The sequence below is a fragment of the Athene noctua genome, chromosome 13 (assembly GCF_965140245.1).
Source record: "Athene noctua chromosome 13, bAthNoc1.hap1.1, whole genome shotgun sequence".
NCBI classification, from domain to species: domain Eukaryota; kingdom Metazoa; phylum Chordata; class Aves; order Strigiformes; family Strigidae; genus Athene; species Athene noctua.
In genome coordinates, this window is record NC_134049.1 from 12,827,709 (window position 1) to 12,841,695 (window position 13,987).

Here is a 13,987-nt window from a genome sequence, read left to right on the forward strand (position 1 = left end):
AGACCCTGCCAGACCCTGAGGACCTTCCGATTCCAGAGACTCTGTCCTACCACGGGGGTCCAGCCTGATCCCTGGGGGCCCTCTCAGATCCCTGGGAACCCTCCAATTCCAGAGACTCTGTCCTACCACAGGGGTCCAACCTGATCCCTGATGACCCTGCCTGACCCTGGGGACCCTTCAATTCCAGAGACACTGTCCTAACACTGGGGTCCAGCCTGATCTCTGGGGACCCTCTCTGATCCCTGAGGACCCTCTCTGACCCTGGGGATCCTCCAATTCCAGAGACACTGTCCTACCACGGGGGTCCAGCCTGATCCCTGGGGACCATCTCTGATCCTGGGGACCTCCCCCACCCTCAAGCTCCTTGTCGCACGCCACAGACCCTGTCCCCCCTCCCCGGAGTACCCTGTCCCACCCCCAGTCCATGTCCCACCCCGCAGCCACCTTCTGTCCCCTGCTCATCCACGGCCCCCCTCCCTTGGGCTCAATCCCACCCCCCTTTTTCCGCAGCCCCAGCCAGTCCCGGGTGCTCCTAGCCCCACGCCCGCGGGGGGGTGTGGGGGAGCCGGGGCCGGGCCAGGCGGCGGGGGGGGGCCGGGCCAGGCGGCGGCGGGGCCGGGGCCGGCGGCGGGGGCATCCCCGCCTCCTCGCTCGCAGCGCCGGAGCCGCCGGAAACCCGGCGTTACCGCTGCTGCTCCCCGAGAAGTTGGTGCGGAGGCGAGAGCCGTTGGGCCCGGCTCTGCTAAGCTCTGCTAAGCTCGGCTCGGCTAGGCTTGGCTCGGCTAGGCTCGGCTCGGCATGCCCGCCCGTCCGGAGCCCAGCGGTGCAGCGGGGCGGCGGCGGAGCCCCTGAACGGGCGGCGAGGAGCGACCGGCCCCGGCCCGCCATGGAGCAAGTGAGTCCAACCGGGACCGGACCGGCCGGGACGGGGATGGAGAGGCGGGGGGGGACCCCCGCGGCGGGGACAGGAGCCCCTCGCTGCCGCTACCGGCCGAGAAGGGGGGCGGAGGATCGCACCGGCGACTTTGGGCTCTTTTTGGGTGTTTCCGCCGGCGTTGGAACATCCCCGGCCCCGCTCCGCCCGGGTCCGGCAGCGGGGGGGCAGGACGGGCGGGGCAGAAATGGAGACCCAGAGGATGGGGGTCCCTCCCACCGAGCAGCCCCCCGTTGTCTTCCCCCCACCCCGGGTGGGTTGGAGCTGCCGGCCGTCGCTGGGGCAGAGCATCCCCCGAGCTCTTCGGGTTTTAAACTTTCTAACCGGCCGGGTGAGGCTGATGGGCAAATTCTGGCGCTGCCGGAGGACGAGTGCTGGCAGACTTGGGCTTGTTCAAATGCCACGCTTGCTCAGGCCACCTTGTGCTGACTCTTGCTGGGGTGTTGTACTTCCGTACTGGAGCTGGGCCCTGGTCAGACCGCAAGCTTGGCCATGTCCACATACCTAGCAGCCTTCCCCCAAGTCTGTCCTCCTCCTCTGTCTCTGCCTGGGATGGGTTTAACTCGAAGGGCTGCGGTGCTTCTCCTTCACACGTAGGTTTTCTCGTCCCTGGGATCACACCCCAATAATCCATCCCTGTGCGGATTGATTAAGATGCCACAAATTTGTTAGCAAGTTAAACAGGTCGCTGTCTCCCTTCAGCTGGCTGCACAACTACTCCTGCTTCCTTTCCTTAAATGAGGTTCTGCTGCTCACGCACAAAGAAAGCTCCTGGTAGGGTGGACTGACAGAGGACTTGTGATGCCAGTAGCTGTGGCTTGTCTCCCCCCCCCCCCCCCCCCCCCCCCTTATTTCAGCTCCCAACGTTTTGTGGCAAGAATTAGAGCTTTTTTAAAACAGCAAGGAGATGGCAAAGCAGCCCAAGTTGGTAGCAACTGAGAGTTGTTATTATCCACCGGCATCCACGAAATTTATCCACAGCAGAGAAACTGCTTCCAGCTGGTGGCCGCTGGCCGAAGGGGCTTCACACCTACCCCAGCATCGACCAACCGTCTCACCGGCCGCTCTTCATTAATGATAAATGAATCCTTCAGTAATCGCTTGTGGGAGGGGGCATCAGATGCAGTTCCCCAAGTTTCATGTGGATCTGAGCTGTTTATTTCCAATAAGATGGTTTTGTTCTCGTGGGTCAGGGAGAAGTGGAAGTGCTGACAAGCTGGGCTTGGAAGATAGAACCTGAAAAGAAAGAAAAACTGTGGAGGTCTGGAGACACAGGTTGTCTCCTGGGATGTATTCATCTGTGCCAGTGTGCGATAAATGAGCTGCTTGCTTTAAACGAAGTTAACTGTAGCTGGGCAGGACACTTCTGTGCTACTATATGTAGTTTGTAAAAGCACCACTGTGATTCAGCTGTTGGTTTGCTTTTCTTTTTGTTGTTGAAAGACATGAAAAGTATGTGGGTTTGTGGGCCCTTAAAATACAGGGGCGGGGGAAGAGAGAAATAACTACCTGCTAAATAAAAAGCTGTCCTGTCCCCCTAATTTGGCACCTCTGCTGAGCTGCGAAACATGACTGTAAACCAGGCTGGAAGAGTGAAACTCATGTTTCACTTCTAATGGCACTGTGATATAAACTGCAAAAATGGCTTGTATGGATTGGTTTTGGGAGTGATGCCTTTGGCATGAGCCAGCGACGGGATAACTCAGTTCTTCCCTCATTTATGCTTGTTTGTTTGGCTGATGCGAGTGGGTTTCTTCTGATGGATCTACACCAGCACCAGGAATGAATCCAGCCCAAGAACATCCCGGAAAGACTATCTTAGTATTTCTTGCAGAAGGAATACCCGCATAAAGCTGAATTAACAACAGCAACTCATCTCTTTGTGCCATGCTCCAGATTTAATCATGAAATCACATGCAGAGAGTGCAGGGCAGGCAAAAAGTCCTGCTTTTGGTGCCTTTTCCTGGCCAACCCCCCCTTGCTGATTCGAGACAGGGGTGGCATAAAAATAATCTGCAAAAATGTCAGGCACCGTCTCCGAGACTCTTCTTGCTTTCACAGGAGCAAACAGTCAAGTTGCATCATCTGGTTTTTTACACCCTTAACCTGCAGGCGAGGGATGACAGAAATTGCAGCCCCATTTTGCGATGTGCTGTGTGGGGGGAGCTGCTGACCCAGAGCCTAGGCAGCTTGGGAGCCCCCAGCACCCGCAGAGTGCAGGATTGCACCCCTCACATCTATAGTGTAGTGGGGACCGGAGGAGGCAGCACCAGGCAGCTCAGGCTCAGGTGACTCCTGCGCAGTGCAGGGGGCAGAGCCCTTTGCTGGTGGTGCTGTCATCTGCTGAGACCAGCACTCTCCATCTCATCTCGCCTTCCCTCTCCTGGGCCGCTCGGAGTCATGGATCCTCCCTATGGATGCTCCCAGGTGCTGGCGCAGCCGGGAAGTCCTGCCTGGTGTGGAGGGAGCCCCACGCATGGCTCCTGCTCGCGAGGGGCCTGGGGAGAGGGGAGCTGGAAGGCCACTCTGTGATGCCACGGAGGGGAGGTACCATCCCTGAAAGGCTGGCGAGCCCACGGGGAGCAGGCAGGCAAGCAGGCAGCGCAGGCTGCCAGGCGAGCTCTGCCTTGTGCAGAAGTACAGGCATGAGCCCCAACTCCAACAAAAACGGTTACTGGGGCGGGTTGTTTTTTCAGAGGTCGATGTTAAGTGCTGCATCTTGACAGGGAGTACTTTTATATTAAAACCACAGGAGACAGGGTAGTTTTCACTCTGCAGAGCACTGGGAGAGGCCATGGATAGACGTATTTGCCATGTGATTTCAGAGAGCTTTTCTGCCAGGTAGGGTAAAAGAACAGCAAAAATTCATCTGCAAAGCAAAAAAAAAAAAAGCCTTAAAGAGTAAAACCATTTTGGCAGTTGTTGGTCTGGAGTCACTCAAATAAACTCTGCATACAGCTACATCCATGCAAAACTGCTACGAGGGAGGTTAAAGTCTCTACCCAGTTATCTAAAAATGACATCAAAAGGGTGCTCAATCAGGAAACCAGCAGGTCTATATTTGTGCAGCAATTGATGTTTGCTGAAGTCACAGATCACAACTGAATACAACTTCCTGGTAACCCAAAAAGTCAAGTTTAAAAAAAACACGCAGTCCTCCTCGTTTCCCGGAAAACTTTTTCATGCTCTGTCATCCTGTATTGTGGCTGTTTCAAATGTGCTTGGTACAACTGAAATAACTTCTACAAAGGGCGCCAAGGATGTTACAGGTTTCCGCCTGATTTTCTTTTATTTGAGATTTATTTGAGTTTCTCATTCCCTGTCTGCACCTGAGCCTACCTGCAAAGCCAAGCCTCTTCCTGACCTTAGTGGGGATCAGAATAAATGTGAGCACATGGGTATTTAATCTGTTTTTCCTCTTTTTATGGGTGTGAGTTCCCTCTTTAGAGTAACAGCTCACCCTGATGGCAGCTGCATGTTTGTTGGAGGCCTGCTGCATGAAAACAGATTTGTTAGAAAGGCTCTCCTCCGAATTTTTGGCGCTCGTCCGTACGCACTCGTTCTGTCCTGGCCATGGGAGTGTCCAGCTCTGACTCCTTTCCATGCACATGGGATTTCCTCATGTTATGAAACATGATGTCTGAGCTCCAGCCATGCCGGTTTGTTTTGCTTGGGGTTTTTTGCCTATGAGAAAAGGTTTCGTTCAGCAGCTAGTGAGGGCCATTTGGGGATGGTTGAGGCTCTACCTTTGTCACACATCTTTTTGTGAAAATGTGCTGCCTTTCTGCAGCAGGATTGCTGCTATTACAGATGGGGACATGGAGGAAACTGACTCAGGGGGGACAGTGGGGCTCTTGGGAGGAGGCTGGAGGATTTGGGGTTGGCCTCTCCTTACAAGTCACAAGGTTGGTGAGGTGCTTGGGTAAGGGGATTTGGCTCAGTGAGAGGTTCCCCTTGCCTTGGTCCAAGGAAAGAGGCTTATTGAGGGGTCCACGGGGTGTTGGGAGCAGCAGGGCACTCCAAGAGAGGGTAAACAGGGATCCTGCCATTGCAAAGGCTCTTCCAGCTCACCGGAGAGGAGGAAAACTCTCATCTGTAACCCAGTCTGTTGGTGAAGGCAGTCAACTAATAAGCCTGACTGCCCCTGCTCCCTGTCTTAGGTTTCCTCTCTCTCTTTGGTGAGAATATTGATATTGGATATTTTTTATGTTTTTTTCAAAGCAGGGAAGTTACGCAAGGCCTGGTAAAAACTAGGCCTGGAAAGCCAGCAGCCTCCCAGTGCAGGATGCTGGGGCTCCCCGTGTTGCTGTGGGTGGGTGAGAGCAAGCTGTGACAAACAGTGAGGAGCTAAAGGCAGAACAGAAAAAAAAACACTCTTGGTGCTGCCTCCTCTGCTGGTCCTTCCCTCTGCTTACAAACCACACAGGAGCCTGCAGTGAACATTTTAGTGTGGATGTAATGAAGTTCTGGCCCTCATGCCGTGGATTTGCCCACAGGAGTTGGTTTGGGGGCAATGACCAAATGTACAGACATAGAGAAGAAGCTTGCAGAAGTGGCTGTGGGCTAAAATATGAGTGTTTCTACTGATGTTAGCAGGATCCATCCTGCTGGGATTCATCAGAGAGCTGGAGGAACAAAACGGAGAGGAGGGTGCTTGTGTGCACAAGTGAGCAGGGAGTGCCTCACCTCCACAGGGAGGGGAGCAGAGGAGTCAGGTGGACTTGCTGCCACCCCAACAGTGTCCCCAGGGGTGGCCAGGGTCCATGCCCACGCCCTGGTCTTGGGGCAGCTCTGGGGTAGGAGCTGGTTGAGTTTCCTCTGGAACATGCCAGTCTTTTCCCTTGTGATGTGGTGGGACCATGTGTGGTGGGTGCTGAGGTCTTGTCTGGGCAGGCTTTCTGGTGACCTTCATTACATGGATGGAAAGTGCTTTTGGTGTAATTCCTTCTCCCTTTTCCCCTTGCAGGATACCAAGGAGGAGGTTTCAGAGAAACCAAAGTCTGCTCTGACTGCAGAGAAATACGGCTGGATTAAGAAAAGCAGTGGGGGGCTCCTGGGATTGTGGAAGGATCGTTACATCCAGCTACGGAAAACACAGCTCGTGGTCTTTGAGGATGAGGTACAGTTGCAGCTAATGGCCTTGAATGAGGGGCAGGATCAGGGTCTTAGTGACACACATTCCTGCGTTTTTCATTCTTCCCTCCAGCCCATTCCTTTCAAAAGGGCTTCTCCAGTTAGCTCTAGGAACGGTAAATTTTATAAAGAGACAGCTGCATTTTAGAGTATATTATGTATCATAAATGTCTTCACCAGTAAAGATTTTGACGGTGCCATTGCCAAAAAAAAAGGAAAAGGGGGCAGGACATCCTGTGAGAAGGCGAACAGAGCAAAGCTTTGGGCGGAAGCAGGATATGTGCTATGAGTTTTTGGCGTTTAAAGGATAAAACTGGATTGTAGCAGGCTGACTTCCCACCTGCCACTTGAGGGAATGCAAGCAACCCTGCAGCTGTTTGGCACCCCTCAAGCAGCTCAGATTGTTGCTAGCCATACTCTTCAGGGTTTTGTTTAGCCACTGATGGACACAGGGTGAGATTGTGAGGTTTGCTGTCCTCCTTAAGCAGGGACACCGTCTGGATTTGGCTCATCTTTTCCCTTTACTTGAGCCAGTACTGAGCAAAAAACCCCTGGGAGCCTTCTCCTGGACTTCCCTAGATAAATTGCATGCTTTAAGTTCATGGCCTCATTTAGAGCTGTTTCCAGTCAAATGAGAAATAAGAGCCAAGTCAAATCTGTCCTGCATCTTCATGTGAGAAGAATGAGAAGTTCAGGGCTGATCCTGCTGGGCTGCAAAGGTGGATCTTTCCTGAGTCGGGCCCTTGGTTCTTGGGCTGGAAAGGGCTTCTGCAAGAGCAGAGTTTGCCCTAGAGGCTGGAAATTACAGTGCAGAGCACAAGCTACAACCAAGAGAGGTCTGAGCCCCGCTGGTATAGGGTGGCTAGAAGTTTGTGTGTGATGGAGGATCCTCAGGATGGAGGATTTCTCACCGCATGGTCTGCGCAAGGACCGTGTGCCTGTACGGTGTCTGGCACAAGCGGATCTGGGCCATTCGTGGTTATCAGGATGCTACAAAGCCAAAGCCATGTAAAGCTTCATGTGCAATGTGTCAAGGGAAGAAAAATGGGGAAATGTTTCAGCAGCTGCATTGTTGCGATGGTTTCAGGAACAACAGGACTGACAAATGAGTTTGGTTCTCTTTTTTAAAAAACATACTATTGCCTAATAAAGAAGATTTGTTACAAACAGTTTAGGTTAAAGGGTATTACCTCCTCTGTATGCTTCTGGTCTTCCCGAATCCCAAATCTTTCTGGAGGCATTTGTTCTTAGTTTTGAAATGTCATGAAGAGGGCAAGAATCATGAAATGAGAAGTCAATGTCAGGTGATGAGCAGCTTGGAAAGCAGGCAAAGAGATGAGGGTTTCTCTTACACAGGGACATGCAGCCTGGTCCCACAAATAATTGACTCTCTGCAGATTGCTTCCCAGTGCCCTGGACACCTGTTGACTCCAGTTGAAGCTTCAAGAACTCACAGATTCAAAATCTATAAACATGACGTAGGTTTTTTTAAAGGGCATGTCTTTAAAAACGAGATATATGGAGGCTTTCATTACCACAAGGGAAGAGGAGGCTTTTAAAGTAAGATTAATTTTCACAGACGTTCAGAAGAAGGAAAAATCCCAATCATTTAAAGGGTTATTTTATTATCTCAACAAGGAAAATGGCATTTGTAACAACCAGGCATAATGTTTTCTGGTAGCCTGCCGATTGTGGTAACATCCTGTAATAAATTGCATCTGTAAGCTACAGTAGCTACAAGGTCCCATTATTGTAAATAAGGGATCATGTTAATATCTATAGGCTATTAAACTGGCTTACAGTGAAGTCAAATGTTTTAGGAGAGGAAATTGCTACAAAATTATCTGGGAGCACAATAGGATAGCATGTTATTGTGCAGACTCACTACAGGGCAACTAAAGGAAATGGCAATTTTCTGCACTCAGGAGGGGTCCTGTTGCACAGAATTGAGGCAGTTCATGTTTATTACTGTATTTATCTTCCTTTAAACGTGAGTTAGGGCAGTATTGCTGCCTCCATCTTACAACTGAGGAACTGAGTTTTTTGAGATGCGAAGGGCCTTGCCCAATGTTAAACGAGAGTCTGTAGTGCAGCTTGCTATGGTGGCTTTTATTTCTGGAGTTCCAGCTGCCATTTTCCTCACTGGACTTTCTCCATAAACCTGCCCTCCTTTGTGTGACACTGGAGACAGATCCAGCATCCCAGACTGTCCTCAGGCTGAAACATTTTACAATGGGATTGTTGAGTGCTTGTGGAATTGGGGCCCTAAAAAAAAAAAAAAAAGGCGATAAAGCCTCAGGTACGGAAATATAGGCATCTTTCTGTATGTATCCTAAGTTAGACCTACATGGGTTAAATGGGAGGGAGGTCAGCATCAGTGTGGGAGGGCAGGTTTAGAGGCTGAGTATTTCAACTGGTCTGAGCCCATCAGATTTCCAGGAACTGAGCTAGTGACTTGGACAAATTGTGCTTTTATCAGTCCCTCATGTGTTTGAGCCCTTCATGAAGAAGTGCTAATATTGCCTTTAGCAGTCCTGTCATAGGCAGGCTTGTTTATGCAATTGCATGAGGCTGGCTGCACTCTAGCTGAGGTCTGTGTGTGCAAAACAAAAGCAGAGGGGATGGCCAACTCAAGATGCAGGCAATAACATTGTACCGTGTCACTGGAAAGTACAGTCTGAGCAAAACACAAACACTGTATTTATCATCATCAATAGTAATCTTCTGGAATGTGCTCTTGACCTGGCCTGGGAGTGTGTTTCCTATGCTGCATCTGTTAGTCAGGCTTTTGGTTTGGTTTAAAGCAGAGCTGCCTCCTCCAAATACAAATTGCAAATGGTATTGTATTACCTGGAGCAGATGCGGGGTGAAAGTCATCCCACCGGGCTTCAGGTTTCTTTCAGCGGATGTAAAATGAAGGGAGATGGATTTCTTGTTATCTGCTGTGCCTCCATCTACAGCACCCTACATCTGTACCCTCACGTAAATGAAGACTCAGTTAAACAAGATGTTTATATGATATTACATGCCCAAATGTCAGGAAAGGAGGCACTGGTGCAAATACATACAGCTCTGGGGTGCTCAGATCCTGAGAAACTACCTGGAAATTTCAAGGCAGTCAGGTTGTGTGCAGGCCCATGTGGAACCAAGCAGGTTGTTTTCTAATGGGGTTTCTGTCTTCTTGTCTCTGCATATTCTTTCCAGAATAAAAATTAAGCCTTGCAAAACCATAGAGAGCATCTGAGGAACAGGCAATCCTATGCAGAGAGACTACACAGATCAGTATCATCACTCCATGAATTAGAGAGCAGCAGTCTTGGGTTTGGGGTTTTTTTTCCCCTAAACAGAGCAGCTAATGGTTAGAGGTGTTTTTCTGTTGTTTGGGGTTTTTTTTAAAGTGTATTATTTGATAGGGAAAAACCTACTAGACAAAGGATCTTCTAGAGACCAGAGGATCCACTCAGCATTTAACAATCATGCAGTTAACATCTGTGTTTTGCCCCTAGTAAAATGATGCCCAGAAGTGATTTATTAAAACGCTTTGAGGTCCTTAGAGAAGTAAATTATTATTTCAGACAGTCTAGATATTGTACACTGAATGGAGGGTTACACCCATGAATGTGTGTCAGTGAAGAGGTCTTTGTGGGAAATTCTACCTTCATATAAATAAAAATTTCAGTGGGTCTTTTTTCCCCTTTTTGCCAGCTTTTCATTAAGGAAATTGCCAAGCATGATTTTTTGGTTAAGTACATGCATTAATAGGTTTAGGTGTTTAGTATTTTTCTTCTTAAGGGCCAAGCTTACAGATGCATATGTGTTGAAGTCACAGCATCTGCTCCATGAATAGCTAATAGAATGGGTTAAACCATGAATGTAGGGGTTTCTGTACCAGGATTTTAAGAGTCTTGTTGATTGTCCCTTACAGCAAGCACAAAGGCAATTTAAAAAACAAGCCCTAAAATCTGTAGAGGAAAAGAGAAAGGTGGCCTGAAGGGAATTCCCTGCTTTGATCAAGGGCAGCACCATGGGACAACCCTTCGAGCTGTGTGCTGCAGGGAGGTTGTGACCACCGAGTGAGAACTCAACCTTTGTGTCTCGGGAGGATGTAAAAGGCTTGCTTTAACTTCTTTGGGACATTAGAGACCAAATGGAGTGGGAGTTTGTCGAGAACACGTGTCTGACACCTGTGTGTCGGGGCAGGACTTGCAAGCAATCTTGTCTCTGCATGATGCTGAGTATCCTCCAGGTCCCGGGAGGCTGAAGGGACCTGGAGACCTGTGACAGGGTCAGGTCTTTTGCTCTTTATCTTAGTGGTGCAGGACAAACATAAAGGATCTCTTTGTGACCCAGGTAGGCTCACAGAGGGAGGATGGCTGCTTGCCAAAGGTAAAACAGAGACAAAAGCCCATTCTGGCGCTCCCTGAACTCAGATGCTTTTTCTTTGCTCTCAGACATGTAGCTTTCTTATTTCTCTGGCTGCTTTCTTCTTCGCCTTCCCTAAAGAGGATAACTTACTCAAGAAGTTCAGGTCTTTGAGCTGAAGGAGCCATAGCTCACACAGTCAAGTCAGTGTCCCTGGGAGGCAGGGTCCTGCATGTCCCCATGTTTGCTGCCCTTGTTCCCTGGCCAGGCCAGAGTCCCCAAAGCCTCCCCAGGGAGGAGGGGGGCAGCAGGAAGTCAAGAGGCAATCTCATGGCAAAACAACAGCTCTCTGCCCTGCCAAGTCCTTCTTGTCCCCCAGCTCAGGGCTCCACTGTTCTTAGGAAGTGGAGGATGGCTTGCACGGGATTGGAGGGAAGGTTCCCCTCCAAGAGGCAGGAAGGATGGTGTGGACAAGGAGGGTGACACAGAGCCACTGGGCTCTGCTGGGGACAGAGTTGCTCTCGAGAGCAGGGAGGGTGGGCAGGAATCTTCATGCTGGTCTCCTGCCAGAGCACTGCCAAGCCACCTACGTCCTGAGCCCAGCAAGCTTTCACGTTGGAGCTGGTAACCGCAGCAGCCATGCGGCAGGGCTGTGATGTGGGCGGTCGTCCACTAAAGGCCGGGATGAGATCACCCATCCCCGAGGCATATATTCCTGACCTCACCCTTCTCTGTCATTTGTTGGCCGCTAAGGGGTTATTATTTCCATCCCTGTCCTTTTGCAGTGACATTGCGATACCAGGATTGCAGCAGGAGCCGTGTGCCTTCAAGGGGCTCAGTAATGTCAGCAGGATTTTATCTTCTAGGTTTTAGGTTTGGGCTGGATTAATCTCCTCATCCTCCTAGTATACATTTTCCCAGTTCTCTGGTCATGTTCACCTACTCAGTGTTAAATGAAATAAACAGTAATGTCATTAGAATAATAAACCTAAATTAGATTCAGACATCCCTCAGTGGCTCAGAACTTGCTCTGTGTACCAGCATCGGCTCTGCCGGGCCCCCATCCCCAGATAGGAGGTTAAAAAAACCTAAACACAGCCTGAACTCTGCACAGCGACTTAAATGTCAAGTGGTAAAGGGAGGAAATTCCCCTCAGCCCACTTCCCTCTGAACTCTCCATTCCCTGCCTCCAGCCACGCAGCGGCTTCCTGGCTACGACACATTTCCTCATCCCACAACCCCTCTCCGCTACAGGAATTGCTAAATACCAACTCATATGGGTACGAGGAGCTGCCTTGGGAGCGGAGCCTGAGCTGAGGATGATCACGGCCAGTAGTTTTGATTCAGGATGGTAATAGAGAGGTTCATGAGGTGTGCTGACTGAAGTACTTCACCAGCAAGAAGTGCTCTGCGATTCTCACTGCTTATTTGTGTAATGCTTAGCAAAAGAGAGCTCTGGTCTCTTCTGGGCTACTCAGACATGAAGAATATTATGTGCCCAGCGTTACGCTGCGTTTCCTATTAGGGATGGTGCTCTGCAGCTGAGCTGCGCCACGCACCACGTGTGGAATTTTAGTTATGTTACTGGGAGAAAGGAGCCAAGATCGTGGCCAGCAGTCATCGGTGGAGATACACCAGAGATAAATATTCCCCGCTGAGACGCTGGCCCTGACAGTTTTGCTGGCTGTATGGGACCGTATTTCCAATCCTAAGCATTTTGACAGCTCAGAGCTGGCTGCAAGAGCAGTGTGTCCCAGTCACACGTGGCTTCTGCTGACCTTTTTGATGTGAGGACCAGCCTGCCCCAGCTCAGCATGGTGGCAGGGCACCCCTCTTATCTCCCCTCTGCCTTAGGTGTCCTGGGGGGCTGCTTGGACCATCACGGTACTTGTGTCATCTTCCCTGTGAAAATGCAGAATAACGTCTCCTGTGTTCATTGTGGGGAGGAGGTAGAGGCGCTTCTGGCTGCAGATCCCTGGATGAGGCCAACCGAGATGTCAGAAGCTGGTGTTACTGTTCACAACATGTTATTTGCTCAGTCGCTGTGGACCACTAGCCACAAGTCGGCCTGTAGCTTAAAGACTAGGGTGTTTTCTTAGGGAGATGCCAGCCTGATTCATGGGGGTTTTCTGCCTGCATTCAGGCTATTTTTAAGGCTGAAGAGCTTTTAGACAGATGCAAGGGGAAGACATGCAGAGTTTGATGGTATATGATTGATTTCAATGCCTCCTATTCATAATAATGTTTCATTCCCTCTCTGCAGGATGAACAGAAGTGCATAGAAACAGTGGAACTGGAGAGTTATGACAAGTGCCAGGAACTGCGTGCGCTACTAAAAAAGAAAAACCGTTTCATTTTAATCCACTCCCCGGGTAAGAAGGTAGGACTGTCTTTCTCATCACCCTCAAGTCTGCTAACCCCAAAATGAGTTCCCAGGCAGCTGTGCCCAAAGTAGGTGCAAGGCTCTGAGATTTAGCTCTTTGGCAGTTGGAATAAGTGACCTATAGCTGTAAATGGTCTACAGTGTGTAAGGAGGAATGCTGCTGTGTTGTAGACTTTCTTTCTGTCACAGGGAAAGGGTCGTCCTGTGACTCCATCTTTTCCTCTTAATATTCTTCCTGCCTTATCTTTTTCTGTCTTCCAGTACTCCTTAGCAGTGGAGAATGACCATTCCCTGTGGTTCCCCCATGTGCTCTGGGCCAGGAAGTATCCCTGTCCCAGCTGTACATGCTGCAGCTTTGCCCAAGTTCCAGTGAAATCAATGACCCTGATCCATGTACTGAGACAGTTCCTGGAGCCGGAACCATTGATCTGAGAAACTCCAGTGCAAAGTTATTAGCAGCCAAACAGTTTCTAGGAGAAAAGATTTATTTTGCAGAATTTATGAAACTCTACATCTTTAGCTTCCTGCGCAGCATCTGGTTAGATTCAGAACCTAACAACCAGGCTGATGTTGCAAAGAAGCTATATATCCATCTGAGCACTGACTGTATGCAAGGACACTCTTCCCTTACTTCCTATGTAGGTCCATCATCACTACACATCTCTGGAAGTTCTCCTTAGTTCCTACTTACATGCTATCCATTTCAGCATCTTTATGGGCTAGGATGCATCTGTTGTTGCTTTGAGGCATCACGCCTTGACTTATTTCTAATTTCAACGTGATTTTATTGGCCTAAGAGATGTTATGAAATCTGCCCATGCAAATCTGATAGGTTGTGAGGGACAAAACATATTCTATTTCCATAAGAATGTGAACAGGCAAAAAACCCAACTTGTCTGCATTCCCCCATCACCATTTTGTTTAAATAAATGGAGATTGTTTAGTCCTTGTTGTCATTGTTGCTTATTCTTTCACTCCAGTCACTTAGTGTTTATTCGTATAATAAGACCCTAGCTGAGTTCAGAGCATCATTGTGCTGAACTTCATTCAGAACAACAAAACAAGGACTGTCCTGACCCAAAACACTCACATGGACCAAGGTGGGGGTGGAGAGAGAAGGTGAATCATGTTTTGCAAGTAGGCACAGTCTGTATTGGGGAGAAAAGTCATATTAA

General features: G+C 49.6%; 1 protein-coding gene across 2 annotated transcripts in view; it reads left to right on the plus strand.

Annotated features, from left to right (window-relative positions):
• The first annotated feature begins 692 nt into the window (after positions 1–692).
• Positions 693–13,987, plus strand: part of PLEKHO2 (pleckstrin homology domain containing O2) — a 32,168-nt gene continuing 18,873 nt past the window's right edge. For both annotated transcript variants that reach the window (XR_012634482.1, XM_074917383.1), the window contains exons 1-3: positions 693–895; positions 5,901–6,053; positions 12,693–12,809. Coding sequence is in view for 1 of the 2 variants with exons in the window: in XM_074917383.1 (XP_074773484.1) it covers positions 887–895; positions 5,901–6,053; positions 12,693–12,809 (279 nt within the window). In the remaining variant the exon portion in view is untranslated. The remainder of the gene's footprint in view (positions 896–5,900; positions 6,054–12,692; positions 12,810–13,987) is intronic.